This window comes from Glossina fuscipes, unplaced genomic scaffold (genome assembly GCF_014805625.2).
Source record: "Glossina fuscipes isolate IAEA_lab_2018 unplaced genomic scaffold, Yale_Gfus_2 1, whole genome shotgun sequence".
Lineage (NCBI taxonomy): Eukaryota > Metazoa > Arthropoda > Insecta > Diptera > Glossinidae > Glossina > Glossina fuscipes.
In genome coordinates this window covers 503,115-521,531 of record NW_023998415.1, presented here as the reverse complement: position 1 = coordinate 521,531, position 18,417 = coordinate 503,115, and the positions used below count along the sequence as shown (strand labels likewise).

Here is an 18,417-nt window from a genome sequence, read left to right as displayed (position 1 = left end):
CCGTTCCAACACAGGTAGTCATTAATACATATCCTATCTTCAAAAGGTCCTGTTTACTTTAGAACGTATATAATAAGTATATATAATAATAAGAATAAGATGAAAATTTTACGTAGTTTGCGGGTAATTTTTTAAACAAAAATTTTCCATGCTTAAAACGGCGATAACAACAAAGTTACTCAAATATGCGCACAAGGCAATAAACAAGAATTTCAAAAATAGAGGTCATAAAAATAGGTTTAACTACGATAATGCAGCTGGTCATATACAATAAATGGGCATAAAAGGTCTTGAAGGTGACAAAAACCATACGAGCATGACCTGAAATAAAATTCTTCCACACTCTACTTTTTCTCGACTATGACGTGAACTTAAATGGAAGGAAAAACTTATTACCTTAAAGCTAATTCCAATTACTTTCCGAATAAACTTCGAAAGAACGCTTATGAAGCATGTAATGTTAATTTTTTGTTTGATTTATTTTATTATTATTATTATTATTAATTTCGCCAGAAAAATAAATTCTATTACTAAACTCTTAAAAGCACTAGCATCTAAGGCTATCGGCTTTTATTAAAAACTCTACCGCACTTGAGATTCGAACCCACAACCATTGACTTGCTAGTCGAGATTCCTCATGTAAAGTTAATTTTTTTTTATATTTATTTTATTTTATTTTATTTTACCCATTTATACATGACATTCAACTAAAGAAAATTACAGTAGAATTTAGTGCATCTTTATAGAAAATCTTATAGTCGTATACTAATTGTTTTAAAACTACTATACTCTAAAAAGGAAGAAAAAAAGAAGAATAATAATAACAAGGAACAGAAGCACACCCGCAACAAGAACAGATCCAGGCTGCAAGTGAACCCGTAAACCATTGCAAACATGCATATGCTTGGCACAACACATTATTATTTTAAATAAAAAATTAGATATTACGAATGAAATGTTAGTTAAGTGCTTTAATAGACTTTAAAGAGTCCGATAATGAGAATAACTAATAGACATCATTTAGGTTTCTGCAAACAGCTCTGAGGGGGTTGAACGGTTCATAATTGTATTTACATTGACTAAGCTTAATCAAGATAAAGTGCTCAGGGAAGCGGTTAGGAACATTAAAGCTTATCTCACCAAGTAATACGGGCGAGTCAGTAGTGCCATTTATTACTTTGAAATCTACGTTTCTCCAGTGACGGTAAGGATAATACAAGCAACCTATTTTCATAGGTTGGAAGAGAGGCAATCGTTTCCCAACCCAAATTCCTGAGGACAAACAGCAAGAATTGCTTTTGAAGCGATTCAATTGCATCTACATAGCACCTATATGAAGGAGACCACACAACAGAAGCATACTCGAGTATAGGTCTAACCAAAAAACATGCACAGCCTTTTTGCAATGCAAGGATCATCAAGGTCTTTGGACCACCTCTTTATAAAACCAAGCGCGGATTTGCTTTGCTTAACGAAAGCTCAATACGCAAGTTAAAACGTAACCTATGGCCAAATAGAACGCCTACATCTATGAACGAATCGACGTCCTCCAACTTGTGCGAATCAATGATATACTGGGTAATGAATGACTTCCCTCTTGAGAAAGAAAGCTTCTTAGATTTACTCAGATTTAGTATCAGAAGATTCAAAGAGCACCATGCAACCAAATTATTCAACTCACTTTGAAGGTGATGTGGTTGCGATTGTACGGAGAAAGAAGGAAATAGTTTCACATCATCAGCATACATTAAGATCTGGTTGGAATTAATCACCGATGAGCGATCATTAATGTATAAACTAAATAAAATGGGACCCAAGTGGCTGCGACAGATAGGCCAGACGTCACGGGGAGTTCATCCGGGGTGATGAAGTTAACAAAACCCTAAATGATTTATTGTGCAGATAAGAGCTTAACCATTTCAATAAATAGAAAGGGAAGCCAGAGGCTTGGTGGTTAAAGATGGGTAGTTTATGGTTAACCAAATCAAATGCTTTGCTTAAATCAGTATATATTACATCAGTGCGACAGCCACTAGAAAAGGCCTTGAAAACATGAGAAGTAAAATCTAACAAACTGTAGATCTTCCTTTTCGAAAGCCATTTTAGAGATGAGAAATATACGATTTGATGGCAAAGGTCATATGCTTATTCACAATTCGTTCGGACAATTTAGGCAAGACACTCAATTTGGCAATGCCTCTGTAGTTCTCTACAAGTTGTCTACTTCCACTTTTGTGAATAGGAATAAGGAAACTACTCTTCCAACATGAAGGGAAAACACCTAAATACAAGGACATGTTAAAAATCTTTGAGATAACACCGCATAGCTCGTCAGCACAAGATATAAGTACACATGATGAAATTCCAGCAAGTCCAGGCGCGCAATTATGTTTTAGAGAGCTCAACCCTTCAAAAACGTCATTTTCAGAAATAACCAAATTAGGAATTGAAAACAAATTAGTAATCGGATATGGATAGTTTGCTGATAAATCGAAATTAGCAGCCGAAAAGTTTTGTCGGAAGTATTCCGCAAAGAGATTTGGTGTTTCAATATCATCCGAGAACTCAGAGCCATTAAAAGAAACATGCGAGGGATTTATGGAGATTTTTCTTATGGAATTAAAGAACTTAAAAAAGTATTTAGCATGTAACAAACTGAAGGTTTCTTCAATAATATTGGTGGTTGAGGGATTTAAATCTATGTCTTGCCACTAAGTAGTCGAAAGAAAAACCACTTTTCGAGAAATTTTTGTTTTTCCTATTCTTGTAATATTTAGTTGTCTTATTAAACCGCGGAGGAAACCTACTTCGTGGACGGGACTGCCTGATCGCAACGGAGGCAAAAATAGCTTGATTTAATATCTTGTAGAACGACGACAGTAAGCTATCAATGCTGCCAACTGAGAAACCAAACATAATATGCGAAAGATGTGATTTTAGCATTGAAACATTGATTTTATGGAAATCATAAAATTTATTTGAAAAAGTTGAATTTGGAACGTTATAGAAGTTCAACGAACGAACATGCTTGATATGAAAGGAAATATCCAATGCTGGTTGATATGGATCCTCAGGTAACTAAACGGAAGAAAATGATTAACACAAATCTCAGGAAAATCGGCACAGCAAAGGTCAAGCAGTCTACCATCGCAGTTAGGGGTACCGTTGTCGAATAATTCATTAAAGAACATAAGATGTTAATGTTGACTATCACTGTAACACCCAGTGACTTGAGGAAAGTTGAAGTCACTCAACGCAATCACTATATCGATAGGTTTAGAATGCTTGGCCACTTCGGAAATGGGGTGGCCTGTTTCTTATATTTGAAGATATCCGAATTTGGAAGAATATAGGAGCAGGTCGCATATAAGTGTTTATTAGGAAATTTCGCTCGAATGGTGACAAATTCAACGTTGGGAGTAGTGGGAAATTCTTTTAAATGGGAGGGGACTGTCGCTGATATCGATCATTTCTGAAACCCTGAAATGAATTATGAAAAAGTTCCGACGAATATAGATCAGGCTTTAACCAAGTTTCAGTGAAGGTCAAACAGAAAAACTCCGTGCTCACGGAATGTAGGAAAGTAGAACGAATTTTTGAATTTAGGTCCCTAACATTTTGATAAATGAGAGATAATGAGCCTGAAGACACCTTTCGTTTTTTGAAGACGAAAGTGCTACTGCATTAATATTACGGAGTCGGTCACGAGAAATAAATTCCTTAATTAAGGATCCAACACGCCACAAAGGTTTATTTAACATCCATATTTTCAGTCGAAACTAGAATTTTAAAAGCCTAGATTGCTCTAAGTTGCGAAGGAGCCAATTTGAAAATGCTAACAAGCTTTAAATTGACTGATGGGACTTTCGCCGCCAGATAACCTTTCATGTTATCCACAGATATGTGAATGTCTTGACACAAATATTGCCTTTCTGGGAGGAACTGTCTTCAAGCAAATCTCATCCGTGCTAGGAGGAGTAGGGTTCACGTATGGGGAGTTTTGAATTGGAGAGAATAGAGAAGAGGTAACCACATTTGCACGAGCAAGATGTGCGACGTGCCCAGTTTGGCGACTAGCGTTCACACTCGATAAGCCAGGGGGAGAGGACGATTTACTATTCTGTTTCTTAGTTTTAGGCGATGACGCCTGAGTAGATTGAGTGACGTCAATGGGAGAAGATACCTTTGCCACTTCAGCATAGCTCAAACCAGAAGGACTTTCCGGCTTATTTGTAACCTTTTTGTTACCGACCGACTTAATAACTTTCTAGACTTTGAGGAAGCGCTAACTTGTACCAACGAATCAGACTTAGGGGAACTCAGAGGTGACGAACCACACGCTACGTTGCGAGTTGTAACTTTGCTAGCTGGGGAAGAAGATGAATGCTCAACAAAATGACACTCATCAAACCAAATCTTATTTATTTCAAACTTCTCCCACAAGAAGCTGAGATTTTTGCTCAAATCGGAGAAATAATTTCTTGTCTCTGTGAAGAGTTTGTAGAAATATATGTCCCGTTTCCTACAGTCAGGATATGACCGTACTAAGCCTTTCGAGATATCAAGGACTGCATCAGCAGCACGGCCGATAATGCCAGCACACTTTGCATGGCTAAAACGATCACCCAGCCAACCTGAGATGAATCGTTCAGATTCAGGGCCTGTTTTGGCATGACATGGTGTAAATAAACAATCCATGTCCATTGAGAACAATAAAAGGAGCTTATGAAGAAAAAAAAAAGAACAAAAAACTAAAAGATCGCACAGCACAAATTTTCAGCAAATTAAAGCAAACTTCTCACTTTCGTTCCCACTGTGAATATAGAGCGAAAGCAAAATGAACTGTAAACCAAGATTAACAGGATAAAAAGAGAGACTTTTACTAAGAGCTCTTATTGTTGATTGCACGACACCAAAATGAATTTTTCACATAAAAGATTAATATAATTCATGTAAGTTAAATTCAAACTTTATTTTTTTATAGATTTTCATAAATTAGACACGAATAAAGCGAAAAAACTAAGAAATGCACTAAGAAATTCAAATATTTCTTGCAAAGAATTAGATTCAATTTCTCTCTATCCGAATTAATTTTCAAGGTACCAATGACATATTACTTCCATCCACCATTCCCGAAAATAAGTAACAAAAAAAAATGTTTTTCATTGAATATATAATCCGGGACACGCTATCTTCTTCGTTTTCGAGGTTACTCATGCTGATTAGATTCCCTCTATTATCTCATCATATCTCTCTTGTAAAACGCATGCTAACTGTATTCTAGCGCTGCGTTGCTGCTCAGTTTACGTATGACCCGTGTGTTCATCTGTTGCAATAATATGTTACTTATGACGAGGAACACATTTTGGCTATCATTATATATACAATTTTCTCGCATGTTCCCCTATGAAAAGTAGAATCAGGGTCATCATTTAATACGAAGACACCTACTCATTCGATTATTTCGTCAACTGTATCGTATAGCAATTTTCTTGCGGGAATGTTACTGCAATGTACATCCAATACTGTTTTACACAGTCTTTTTTTACCCGATTTTGCAATAACACATTATTAATAAGATATACACTTTTTTACACAATTTTTTTTTTTCTAAGACGAATACCATAAAAAAATTTTTCTGTTCTCAATTTTTTTATTATAAACTTATATATATAGCAACAAAATATAATTTGGAAAATATCGTGATTAATAGTCGATCGATCTATGCTTAGTTAGTGACTTAGCCTACTACGGGGATTATCCGAATTTTATGATCACTTTTTTTTATCACGTAGTTCGACTTGCACACAGTATTCCGTTATTCAGTATTTATTTTGTGTTAAAATGTCCAACTTGTGGGATGCAATGAATGAATGCAATAAAGTTCTAATATTTGATGATCATATCCGACATATCTATTGATGATAGCATTTGCAGCCCAGTCCGCAATACACATGCAAGCTTGTTGTCAAATAGCGATAAATAGTTGCGAAATTGATTTTCATTTCTAATTTCAACTTCAATTTCTATATGTTGTGTTTATGGACTGGACTTTCATTGTACACTAATTTTAATTTTTTTACTTTTTTTATAACAAAAATTTATTGTTTTTGTTTCATTTATAAATATGTAATAATAATAATAATAATGTCTCTTTTTTTAGTCTAAGAATTCAATTCATTAGTCTAAAATTAAAATAATAATAATAATAATAATAATAGATTTAATTGATTAAATACTTTTCTTGCACGTTTTTTTGGGAAAATGTTTAGAGTTTTTTCTTACCTTCCCCGATTTTTTAGGATTGTGGAACATATCCTGAATTTTACCAAACGTCGCACATACTTATTTGCACGATTTTTTTTGCACAGTTTTTTAAGAAACAGATTTACCGTGTAAAAAAAGGGTTAGGTGTTCATGCTTTTGGCATACGCCACACTTAAGAGCGAGTGCGCCTAAATGAAGCTTAAATAACTTTTGCACTTTCTTGCCGAATAAAAGTAATCTTAGTTGGGTTGTGATCGTATGATTCAGTCATGTCATTATTGGCCTTATTGTGCATTCAGGTGCCACTGAACGATCACAACCGGACATAGAATGGATAAAAATATAAATGACAGGAAAAAAAGATAAAAACCATCTTTTCCGTCAGAGTTCCTATATTTTTTATATTGCGTTTTGCACTTTTCGCACTTTTCAACACAAACTTTTTGTTTTTCACCAAGATTTCCAGATAAATCAATTTTCCCAACAAAATCGAACGTAAAATGGAAAAAACTAGAACTCAAATGTATATATGTTTTGCATATATGTACGCATATACATATACTAGTACGTATAGCGACATTATTTCCAAGTTTTTTATGATGTTATGGATTTTAGAAAGGGATTATAACTCTAGAACTTGCTTGTAATCTTAAATTTGCTTTTGTTAAAATTCCTATCTTAAATGTAAAAAGTAAATATACCAAATATAAGTCCACACTGTTGGCTTTTGAAAATCACGTAATGCTTGCCCTTGACCTCCAAAATTATTACAGTAGATATGAAAGGATAAGAATTGATAGAAATGACATCATTCGGAGATGAAGTAGTGGCCGTTAAAGTGATACAACACAGCGTGATGACCGTTTACTTCCCACAACATCTCTTCGAAATCGCCGGTTGAATGCAGTTCAACTCGTGTGGCAGCTCCAGAAAATTAGAGCAGTGATAGTTAGTCGCTGAACGACTAGAAGAAGCTAACCGTAGGAGGTCTAACAGAGCCCACCGAGAAGCACGCCTTCAGTTCGCTCGAGAAAGTGTAAACTAAACTATGGATCAATGGACGGTAGTATTGTCCTCTGAACGAGTACAAAATGTGTCCTCATAGTAATGATGGCAACGATGGGGGGAAAAGAAACTACTGAAGACCCAGTGAATATTTCATACAATGCTGTATCTCAGAACGTGGCTCAAGCTGTAGTTCGAGGAGGCATGTCACTGGAAACGAAAACCGAACTTGTGTTCATCACAAGGACCCTTGCTGACCGCCTAACGCTACATCGAAGGAAGCCTAGAAGAACACGTATTGTCTTTTTCGAGATTTATCATCGCAAATTGCACTTTCATACATAACAACACAAGACCGTACACTGCTGCTGTAGTGCACCAGTACTTGGAGAAGATCGATGTGCCCGTTATGACGTGGGCTGTTCGAAGTCTCTCAATCCCTTTGAACACCTATGGGTCGGGCTGAAATCACGATTACGGGCCAGAAACACGGTGCCTATAAGTTTCGGAGATCTTCGAACTGCAATTAAGGAAGAATAGGATAAGACGCCGCTGGGTTTTGTAAAAAACATTTTTATTCGTTGCAAAATCAAATGGAAGTTGTTGGTCAAGCCAGGGGAGGTAATACGCCGTATTAAAAAATATTTTTGTACCAATTTTATTATTTTATTACTCTTTTTATACCTGTTCAAAATAGCGGAAACAGTGCTATCAGAGACGGTCAATTTTGGGTATTTCTATTGTCTTATTGCTACTGTAATCGTATTGAAGGTCAGGAGGAAGTCTTTTTCAAAAGCCAACAATGTGTACTTTAGTTCAATTTAAGTTATGTGTGCAACCTAAATTTAATTTAGTAAGTTCGAAGTGAAAATGTAGGAGGTGGATGATTCTTTTCCTCTCGAGTGTAAATAAATAAAATACTCGCGAGTTATATTTTATACTGTCCGATATTGAGGCAATTGACTAAACAGCTACAGGTGTTATAAGAACTTTAAGAGCAGTTTCTCACGATGAATTCAAAATCAATCAAAAATAGATTATTTTTACCGCATTGCGAAAGATTATGTAGTACGTAGAAGGAAGCTCTCTTTCACTGTGTATGTATGCTTTTACGTACATTCAACCTTCACAAAGTTGCTTCCTTTAAGTAGAAAGAAAACATAGTACAAATAATTGGAAAATTAAAGGGTAGTAGAACGAATGCGTTAATAATTACTAATAACAGTGTATACTATGCATAAAACATCGAATTAACCCATGTTAACCTGGATACCCACAGGTAATCTTATATATAATATATAACTATAATAGCTTTTACAATGCAATAATTAAAGACAAACACATATACGTTGCATATATATTTGCATGTTCACTCAACCATATACATAAAATTAAAAGGCGTTACCTTGACTTTATCTTTGTTGTTTTAATACTGTTTTCTTATTTTCTTATGTGCAACGTATAAAGAAAGTAAAGAGACAGGGGTCGATTTTTCTTAATTTTTTTCCGTGACCTTTTGTTCATAGAGGCGTAGACAATCATCTTAACGTTACCGTTTTCCCACATGTAAACACCTTGAAATGTAAATACATATCTTAGAGGACTTCAAAGATACTAGAATAGTGCAACTGAGTTAGGAATAAACCGGCAAATAAATAAATGAATTGTAATAAAATATTATTCTTCTTAAGGACGAACGCTTGTATATCTAGCAACGCTGAGTCAGAAAAAATTATGCATACAACTGCTCATATTAGGGTTGAAAAATTTTTTGTGGAATAATTATGGAAATTGCATTTCAATAGGTGGGCGTGGACTTATTTTGTAATAATGCTTGCGACACCCAAAAATCAGTTTCAAAGCGTATAAGGCATAGCATAGGCATGAAAATGTGAATGGATTAAGCCGTGTCTGTTTTTCTCTGCGTTTGTGTGGGATGTGTTTAGGAGAACCTTTGCAAGTCTCTACACGCAGGTTGCTATTGAACATGGGCTAAATTGGTTGGAGCACACGCAGTAATGTGTAAAGTTAACGTAACTTCGTTTCTCTAAGCAAAAATGTATGGGCTTCTGCTCATTACTCATTATGAAAGACAGAAATTTCTTCTCTTTATTCTCTGTATATTTACCCACATGCCAACACCCACAAACATACTCTTGACCACAATCAGCTAAAAAGCATTTTTCTTTCTTTTGTTACAATCTGGAAATGTTATTTAGCTGCTCAAATTATGCAACATGGAAAATAAGATGCGTGAACATTAGTTCGATCAATTACCTACAAGAGGCATCTATACGTCTATTCCTAGATATCAATGATTGTAGGGATGGCAGCCCTGCTCGAGTGCTGTGGCCGTATTTTTTTACTAGTGCGTATAAACCTTGTAAACCTTTTTTATTTTATTGTTTTAAACGATTTTAAAGCCTAAACAATTATAAAATTGCTCTATGTAGCGAAATATATTAAACTTCGCCTTTTAATTTTTGAAATCAGCACATAGTGTTCTCGTCAAAAAGTGTCTTGCTTTTCAAACATTTTCTCTTTGTTTACTTTGTTTTTAACAGTGCAAATTTTGCGTGCTAAAATAGAATAGAATAGAAAAAACTCGCTATTCAAAAAATATTCGAAAAGTGGCTCTGCGCTCGACTATGTCGCTTACTCGGTGGCGAGGCATAGATTTAACTCCCTCAACCGTCATTATTACTGCAGATACCTTCAGTTCATTAAATCCTCTCTGTTTGCTAACCCTAAATTCTTCTTTAAATTTGTTAACTCTAAAAGAAAAATTTCCACATATCCCTCTCATGTTTCTTTTAATGGCTCTGATTCCTCGGATGATTTTGAAATCTCAAATCTATTTGCTGAGTATTTCCGACTACCCATATCCTATAACTAACTCGGTTTCAATACCTAACTTGGTTATTTCGGAAGATGACGTTTTTAAAGTGTTGAGTTCTCTAAAATACAATTGTTCGCCTGGACCTGATGGAATTCCATCATGTGTACTTAAATCTTGCGCTGTCGAGTTATGTGAGTAATCTCAAAGATTTTTAACATGTCCTTGTATTTAGGTGTTTTCCCTTCATGTTGGAAGAGTAGTTTCCTTATTCCTATCCACAAGAGTGGAAGTAGACAATTTGTTGAGAATTACAGAGGCATAGCCAAGTTGAGTGTCTTGCCCAAGTTGTTCGAGCGTATTGTGACTCAGCATTTGGCCTTTGCCATTAATTCGTATATTTCTCCGCACCAGCACGGCTTTCGGAAAGGGCGATCTATAGTCACCAACTTGTTAGAGTTTACCTGTCATGTTTTCAAGGCTTTTTCTAGTCGCTCTCGCACAGATGTGATACACACTGATTTAAGCAAAGCATTCGATATGGTTAACCATAACTTACTTATCTTTAAACTCCAAGCCTCTGGTTTCCCACCCTACTTAGTGAAATGGATAAGCTCTTATCTGCACAATAGGTCCTTCAGGGTTTTGTTTAACTTCATCACCTCGGATGAATTCCCCGTTACGTCTGGCGTACCTCAAAGAAGTCACTTAGGTCCCATTTTATTTAGTTTATACCTTAACGATCTCCCATCGGTGGTTAATTCCAGTCAGATCTTAATGTATGCTGATGATGTGAAACTGTTTTCTTCCTTCTCTGTTGAATCGCAATCACATCAGCTTCAAGGTGATTTGGATAATTTTGTTGCATGGTGCTCTTTGAATCTGCTGAAACTAAATCTGAGTAAATGTAAGAAGCTTTCATTCTCAAGAAGAAAGTCATTCATTACTCAGTATTTCATAGATTCACATAAGTTGGAGGACGTCGATTCGATCACAGATTAAGGTGTTCTATTTGACCATAGGTTACGTTTTAACTTGCATATTGAGCTCTCGATTAGCAAAGCTAGGTCCGCGCTTGGTTTTATAAAAAGGTGGTCCAAAGAGCTTGATGATCCCTACATTACGAAAAGGCTGTACATGTGTTTGGTTAGACCCATACTCGAGTATGCCTCAGTTGTGTGGTGTCCTTCATATAGGTGCTACGTAGATTCAATCGAATCTGTTCAAAAGCAATTCTTGCTGTTTGCCCTTAGAAATTTGGGTTGGGATTCGGTTGCCTCTCTTCCTCCGTATGAAAATAGGTTGCTTCTGCTGTCCCTACCGTCTCTTGAGAAACGTAGATTTGTTCTTGGCGTTTCCTTTCTAATTAAAGTAATAAATGGTGCCATTGACTCGCCTTCATTACTTGGTGAAATAAGCTTTAATGTCCCTAACCGCTTCTCCAGGCACTTTATCTTGGTTAAGCTTAGTCAGTGTAAGTTTAATTATGAGCTGTTCAATCCGCTCAGAATCGTTTGCAAGAACCTAAATGACGTCTACCACTTATTCTCGTTATCGGACTCTTTAAAGTCCATTAAAGCAATATTGCTTAATACGCGCGATTTACCTATGCCGTATTTAAATTAGCTTTTATCCTAAAAAATCGTTACGTTTCGAAAATGAATTATTGTTAATTATTATCGGTTGCCAGGCTTATGCATGTTTGCGATGGTTTAGGGGTTCATTTGCAATTTGGTCCTGTACCGGTTGTAAGTGTGTCCCTATGCTGATAGTGTACATGCTTTTTTTTCTTTTCCTTTTTTCTTCTTTTTATTTGTTTTATTGTACTTATACTAAATTTTATTATTAATTAATATAAGTTTTGCATTAAAAGCCAATTGAACTTGACTGTTATTTGTTTAGTTGAGTTTCTAGTATAAGTAGAATAAATAAATAAATAAATAAATAAATAAATAAAAGAACGTTGTGAACACGTGGCAAACTTTTTTGTTTTTTCCCTCTTGATAACTTCAATTTTTACTTCTGCCGTTCAACACGGTTTCTTTATTTGCACCATGTCAACCAAAACAGGTTCTGACTCCGATCTGTCCATTAGTTTTAGGCTTTGCGAGTATTACTGTCATGCCAAATGAGCGGGTATAACTGGCCTTGCTGCAGACGCAGTCTTGGATTCATCGAAAGGATTACGTTGGTCATATACCGAGTGTAGAAAGAGGAACGTAGATTTCTATAAGCCTTTCATTGAGACAGGAAATTGTTTTTCTGAAATATATAAAGAACTCGTGACATTGTGTGGAAAATGTGAGAAAAATTAAAATGATGTTTGATGAACACTTAGAGCATTTATCTTCTCGTCCAACGTGTAAGAGACCAACCTGTAGCGTAGATTGCGGTCCTGCACGTCCCATTTCGAATATATCTGCCCACGTTAGCCTCGAAATACGGTCTATCTACCTAAATTCAGTGAAAACTGATTTCTCGTGTATCGCTTTTACTGAGTCCTGGCTTAAGCCTGACCTCCAAGGCTTTCCATGTTGTAAGGAATGATCGATTAGATCCTATTAGTGGTAATGTTTTAATTGCCATATATTTTCCGTCCTATTCGTTTGAATTTCCAACTCCTCCCGGCCTCGAATTATTACCACTTGCGTAAAAGTTGTTAATAAACACTTATATTTGTTCCTACCTATTTCCAAATGAGGATATTTCTACTTATAAGAAACACGCAGACTTTATTCGAAACGTCAAAACCTACTGATATGGTCATAGTACTGAATGACTTTAATGTTACTTGATGTTATGGCCATACTTCAAGCTGTATAGTCCCTACTTCAACATCTGAAAGAGCCAGTGTAATTTTCAATGGATTATTTGGCTGAAACTTACTTCACCATACTCTTAATTGTAATGGCACACTGCTAGATCTTTGCGTTGTAATTTTCCCAGAGGTAGCTGTTAATCGCTGTCCACTTTTTAGTTTGTGCTTTCATCACGAGCAGGATGCCCATTTGAGTAACACTAACACGTGAAATCTCTCTTACGCAAATATTCAACATGATTTTAATAAAGACAATATTGCACTGCTTAAATCTCATCTCTCACCTGATTTTATTGCTGGGAATATGGAAACCCGTGTATCCTCGTTTTATGGAGTACTACTTCTAGTTATTTTTCCTCTCCGATCAGACATTGGCCCCTTCAAAGCACAAGCCCGGCATAATTCAATAAATTAACTAAATACTGTAAAAATACGAAAAACAAACTTTTAAAAAATATATGAAAAGTGGGTCTGTTCTACTCGTTTACTTAATGGTTCTGAATGCGCCGATGATATTGGAACCCCGTACGTCTTTTGTTATGTTTTAAAATAATTTGATAGGTGGTATTAAAAAAATTGTCATTATTATGAACATGCAAGGGTCATTATGTTAAGGATGTTTTTAGGATATTCCGAATCTATAAATCTATCTATTTTATCCAATTTATAATTTATCATGATTGACTTTTCATTGATCGATTATTGAATGACCATCGATTCATCTCTTTTATTATACCAAATGTGTCTTATATACCAAAATATAATTACAAATAATGGTTACGTTGCCAAGAATTAAAATTAGGTCATAAAAATAATGCAATAATAAAAATTGCGTAAATGCTTATGTTAGTCGAAATTACTTAAATTAATTGCGCTAAAATTACGTGAATGTATTAAAGACTTTACTGCGTACTTTCGCCGAAATTTCTCTAGTGCTGGTTCGAATTTAACTTGTAATTATCCATATCAAATCACAAACTCGACGCCGAGTCCTTATTTAGTCATTTCAAATAGAAACGTATTACAAAATTTAAGGTCACTTAAATATAGTTGTGCGCCTAGTTCTGATGGCATTCTATCATATACTCAAATTATGCTCTGAGGAATTATGTGGTATTATCTTTAAGTCTTTTAGTTCAGACTTTAGTCGTGGAAACGGATGTTTTTCCTTTGCTTTGGAAGAGCAGCTTCCCTATTCCAATTCACAAAGGTGGAAACAGACATCAAGTTGAAAGTTTCACTTAAATCGTTTCAACGAACTGTTACTCAGGAAATAGCTTTCGCTGTGAAATCCTATATTTTTCCGTTTCAGCATGGCTTCCTGAAAGAAAAATCAAACGTTACGAGCCTCTTAGAGTTTACTTGCCATGTTTGCAAGACTTTCTCTGGTGGCTCTCGCACGGATGTCATATGCACTGATTTTAGTAAAGCGTTTGGCTTGGTTAGTCATAAATTATTGATCTTTAATCTCCAGGCGTCTGGCTTTCCTTTCTACTTGTTAAAATGGATAAGCTTTAATCTGCATAATAGATCGTTTGAGGTTCTGTTTAACACCATCACCTCCCTGTGACGTCAAGTGTCCCTCCAGATAGCCATTTAGCACCCTTACTGTTTATTCTGTACATTAATGATCTTGCTTCGGTGATTAAGCCTAGCCTTACCTTAACTTGCACTGACAAGGTTAAACTGTTTTCGTCTCTTTCGCACTCGTATCTACTTCAATCTGACTTAGACAACTTGACACCGTCCAAATTTTATGAAATTCAATTTAAAGCCATTAAATTGTAAGAAGTTTTCATTCTCAACTATTCACTATTAATTACTTCATTAATTCACAAAAATTGGAAAATGTAGATCATTCATTTCATGAGCTTAGGGGTTTTATACGATCATAAGCTTCGTTTTAACTTGCGCATTGATCTCTCTGTAAATAGAGATAGGTCAATGCTTGGCTTTATTAAACGATACTGTAAGCAGCTTGACGACCCTTAAGTCGTAAAAAGCTTATGTATGAGTTTAATGAGACCAATACTTGAATATGCGTCTATTGTTTACTCTCCTTTCTACATGCGCTAGTGAAATTTCATTTTTTCGTTTTTTTTTTGGGGGAGAGCGAGGTTTAAGACAAAATCGGTAAGCAGAAAATGTTTCTTACTTGTTTTTATTGAGGACATGCTTTTGCACGAATCAAGACTAATCTATGGTCATCAATTACATTTGCATAGTATGAACATTTTTGCTTTTAACATGAAATAAAAGTAAGTAAGTAAGACAATCATACCCTATCGTGGCCGAATCTTTTACACCTATTATCGTTATCGTAAAAAACACAAAAAAAGTAAAATAAACAAAGTTTTCATGCTCTGTGATATGAAGTGGGGAGCTGATTTTTTCTATTTTCAAAATAAAACTTTTTATCGCATAGGCGAGTACGCGTTATAGGCGTATACTTGGGAAAGTTTGGGCACTTCCACATTTTTTTGCAAATTTGTTGGCGATATTTCCATTTTCGCTAACGAGAGAATGTTTACCACACTCTAATATTAGATAGGCGTGGTCAATTTTATCCATTTTTGTACAGCATCCTCCTAGGAACATACATTCAAATGTTTGCATATTTACATGCTATAGTTTGTAAACAATGATCAAAAAACAAATTTTTCACATAGGCGCGTCCTTCGGACAATTGGGCCTATTTTCACTACCCACCGGCGCGCAAGGACTTCCAATGTTTAGACAAAGTTTGAAGCTTTTGCCAAATTGAAGATAGATTGTTTAAAACAGATATTACACAAAGGGACAATCTGTCAGATGGACACGCTTAAATCGATTCAGAATCTGATGGTGATCAAGAATATGTATACTTTGTAAGGTGTCTGAAGATTTCCTCTAGGCATTGCATTGGCAAAATCATCTTTCGATGAAGGGTATATAAATTGGTAGAAAATATTAGGCATATGCATGTATTTTGATCCGCAAACTTGGTGAGAATGATAAAATAATGCGAAGTGTAAATGTACATAACGGTTAAATTCGATGATGACAATTTTCCATTTGGTATTATTGAGTATTTCACTGTAAACAGACGCTAATCGTGGTACTTTCAAATTTTGTATTTTCGACGTCTATTACTTTTGTTGTTTGGTTTGAAGAAATCCGCTGCCCGTCAAACCCTTTTAGCTTATGGTGATGGTGTTTCATTATGTCTCAATTATCGATTTTGATTTCAACGGTTTAAAAGTGATGCTTTTGATGTCAACGACAAAAACGGCCTGAAGGACCAAAAAGGTCAAAGGCAATGAATGTACTGTTTCCAGACAAATTGAGCGAAGATAAAAAAGACGAGCTTTCTGTGGTGTATTGTGGCGATAAAAAGTGGGCATACTATGACAAACCCAAGCGCAAAAAGTCATAGAAGAGTCATTTCAGGAGAGCGGTCCACAACGACACCGAAGCAGAGTATTCATGGCCGTGAAGTTTTGCCGTGCATGTGGTGGGATCAGCAAGGTGTAGAATGAAAGTGCAGATGTCTTGATAAATGATATATTGTTGCAAAAAAGGCCAGCAATAGCAGTTAACAGACGCAAAGTCGTCCTCATACATAAAAACGCCCGGCCACATTTTGCAAAACTTGTCAAAGATACACTATTAGAGGTCGAATGGGAAGTTCTGCAGCGTATTCACCAGACATAGCGTCTTCTAATTGCTACTTGTTCCGATCGATGCAGCATTGCTCGGCTAGCACGTCGTTTAGAAATTCTAAAAAGTGTCAAAATAGGTCGATGATTGAATAGCAATATCGTTATTTCGTCGCGGTATCGCCATGTTGCCAGAAAGATGGGAAAAAATATAGAAAATGATGGAAAATATTTTTATTAATATATATTATACAAAGTTTTCTCAATAAACGCCTTTTTCAAGTGAAAAATGGACAGAATGCTTGCAAACAAAAGCGTCTTAAAAGAAAAGTGTATAAAATGTGTTTGGGTGTTTACTGTAAAGAGCGAACATATTTTATCATACTTGACGGTACGCGACGTTTTATGTCATACGTCCAAACGTCACGGATATACTAAGTAAATAACGCAACCTACGAATCAAATTTGAAAGTTCATTTTATTCATACATTCATTCTTAATAAATTCTCATGCATTTCTCGGTAAGTTTACATTACTTTTCGAGCTTAACAAAAGCGTTTTAAATGTAAGGTAAACTTTGTTTATTTTGACAAAGTTTCCACGTCGCAATTGCATTTTCCACGTCCAAACGTGACTATTTCGATTTGAGATTGCGAGTACATTACCTACGTTCTGAATGCTCTTTATGTAAACCATACAAAATACCTAAAAAAACTGAAGGTAGTCTAATAATTTAAAAAGTACAATTAGGAAATTTATAATAATTTATGAAAACCTTTTAAGCCGGCATATTTATAATCCAAAAGCATTTATAACTAAAAAGTAAAAACTACGATTACATTGGGACTGCTTTTCTTAAACATGTGGCATTCTTAAGATGTGCTGTTGCCTGTTGAGTCTTACTCAAATTGACCGTACTTTCTGCAGCTCGCGCACGTATTTCCTTTTCCACCGCCTTGTTAACTGATTTCGATATGACGTCCTTAATTTTTTTGCTTTCAGAAAATTTGTTTTTTTTCGCCTTAATTGGAGCATCTTGCAAAACAAAAAAAAAATTAAACAAAGTCTTAAATGCACGATCTCTAAAACACTTACTTGCTTTTCTAGTAAAGGCGGCGTTACTCGCACGTTTTTGCTTCTTTTGTACGCTAACAGGAAGCTTTACTTTTTTATATACCCCTTGCACCATTCTATAGCTTTCTAGAGTTAATTATAAATAATTTTTGTTTTATATGTTCGCTCTGATTATTGGGAAAACAAGCAAGAAACCCTTATACGAGAACATAACAGCAAGTAATTTTTTATATGCTCTGGCAAAATGGCAAAATTACATCGGCATGAAAAAATCAAAACACGGTAAAATCCAAAACAGCTCAAGTACGCATATACACTAACACAATAAAGCGAATAATTTTTTTTTTTTTTAAATAATAATACCATAATAAAAAGGCGGGAGAAAAATAATTTTCAAAACAGGGGAACGAAATTGTATTATAAAGAAAATACGAGGTTGCTTCAAAACAAAAATTAAAAGAATCTTAAGAAATGTATAGCAGACATTTAAAATTTGTCATGAAGAGAACCATATTTGTTTATTTTGATTACATGCACAACGTGCTTGGATTTCATACCTCCCGTTCCCGTTTGTTGTTTCGATATAGTCTACATTTCACATCGTTTCTATCACACATGAAATCTATTATCTGAGTGAAAATAACAAATCTAAACTAGACGAGACATTAAACGCAATAAAGAGATGTCTGCTGACTTAGCCTCCTCCTCGGTAATCGTGATTATAAAACTGCATTAAATCCTTTGTTTTATTTCCTTTAAATAAAATTTAGGGTATTTAA

General features: G+C 35.3%; 1 protein-coding gene and 1 long non-coding RNA gene across 5 annotated transcripts; both read right to left on the bottom strand.

The window, feature by feature from the left end:
• Window positions 1-12,112: 12,112 nt before the first annotated feature.
• LOC119632193 lies at window positions 12,113-13,337 on the bottom strand. Of its 4 annotated transcripts, none has more exons than XR_005246751.1 (3): window positions 12,864-13,337; window positions 12,484-12,794; window positions 12,113-12,370 (listed from the first exon to the last, which is right to left on the bottom strand). It is a non-coding gene; the product is annotated as an uncharacterized LOC119632193 (long non-coding RNA). The 4 variants fall into 4 exon arrangements; XR_005246752.1 differs by having other exon boundaries at window positions 12,484-12,946; window positions 13,005-13,337; XR_005246749.1 differs by having other exon boundaries at window positions 12,484-13,144; window positions 13,211-13,337.
• A 2,106-nt stretch (window positions 13,338-15,443) lies between these two features.
• Window positions 15,444-17,864, bottom strand: LOC119631789. Its single transcript, XM_038024293.1, has 2 exons — window positions 17,660-17,864; window positions 15,444-17,599 (listed from the first exon to the last, which is right to left on the bottom strand). The coding sequence occupies exons 1-2, from the start codon at window positions 17,751-17,753 to the stop codon at window positions 17,400-17,402; spliced, it is 294 nt and encodes a 97-aa protein (XP_037880221.1). The 5' UTR covers window positions 17,754-17,864; the 3' UTR covers window positions 15,444-17,399.
• Window positions 17,865-18,417: the final 553 nt, after the last annotated feature.

Bases quoted from the DNA above. Each gene is read 5' to 3' on its own strand.
- LOC119631789 (XM_038024293.1), bottom strand. From the start codon at position 17,753: ATGGTGCAAGGGGTATATAAAAAAGTAAAGCTTCCTGTTAGCGTACAA. The intron at 17,600-17,659 runs GTAAGTGTTTTA...TTGTTTTGCAAG, and splicing joins CGCCTTTACTAGAAAAGCAA to ATGCTCCAATTAAGGCGAAA.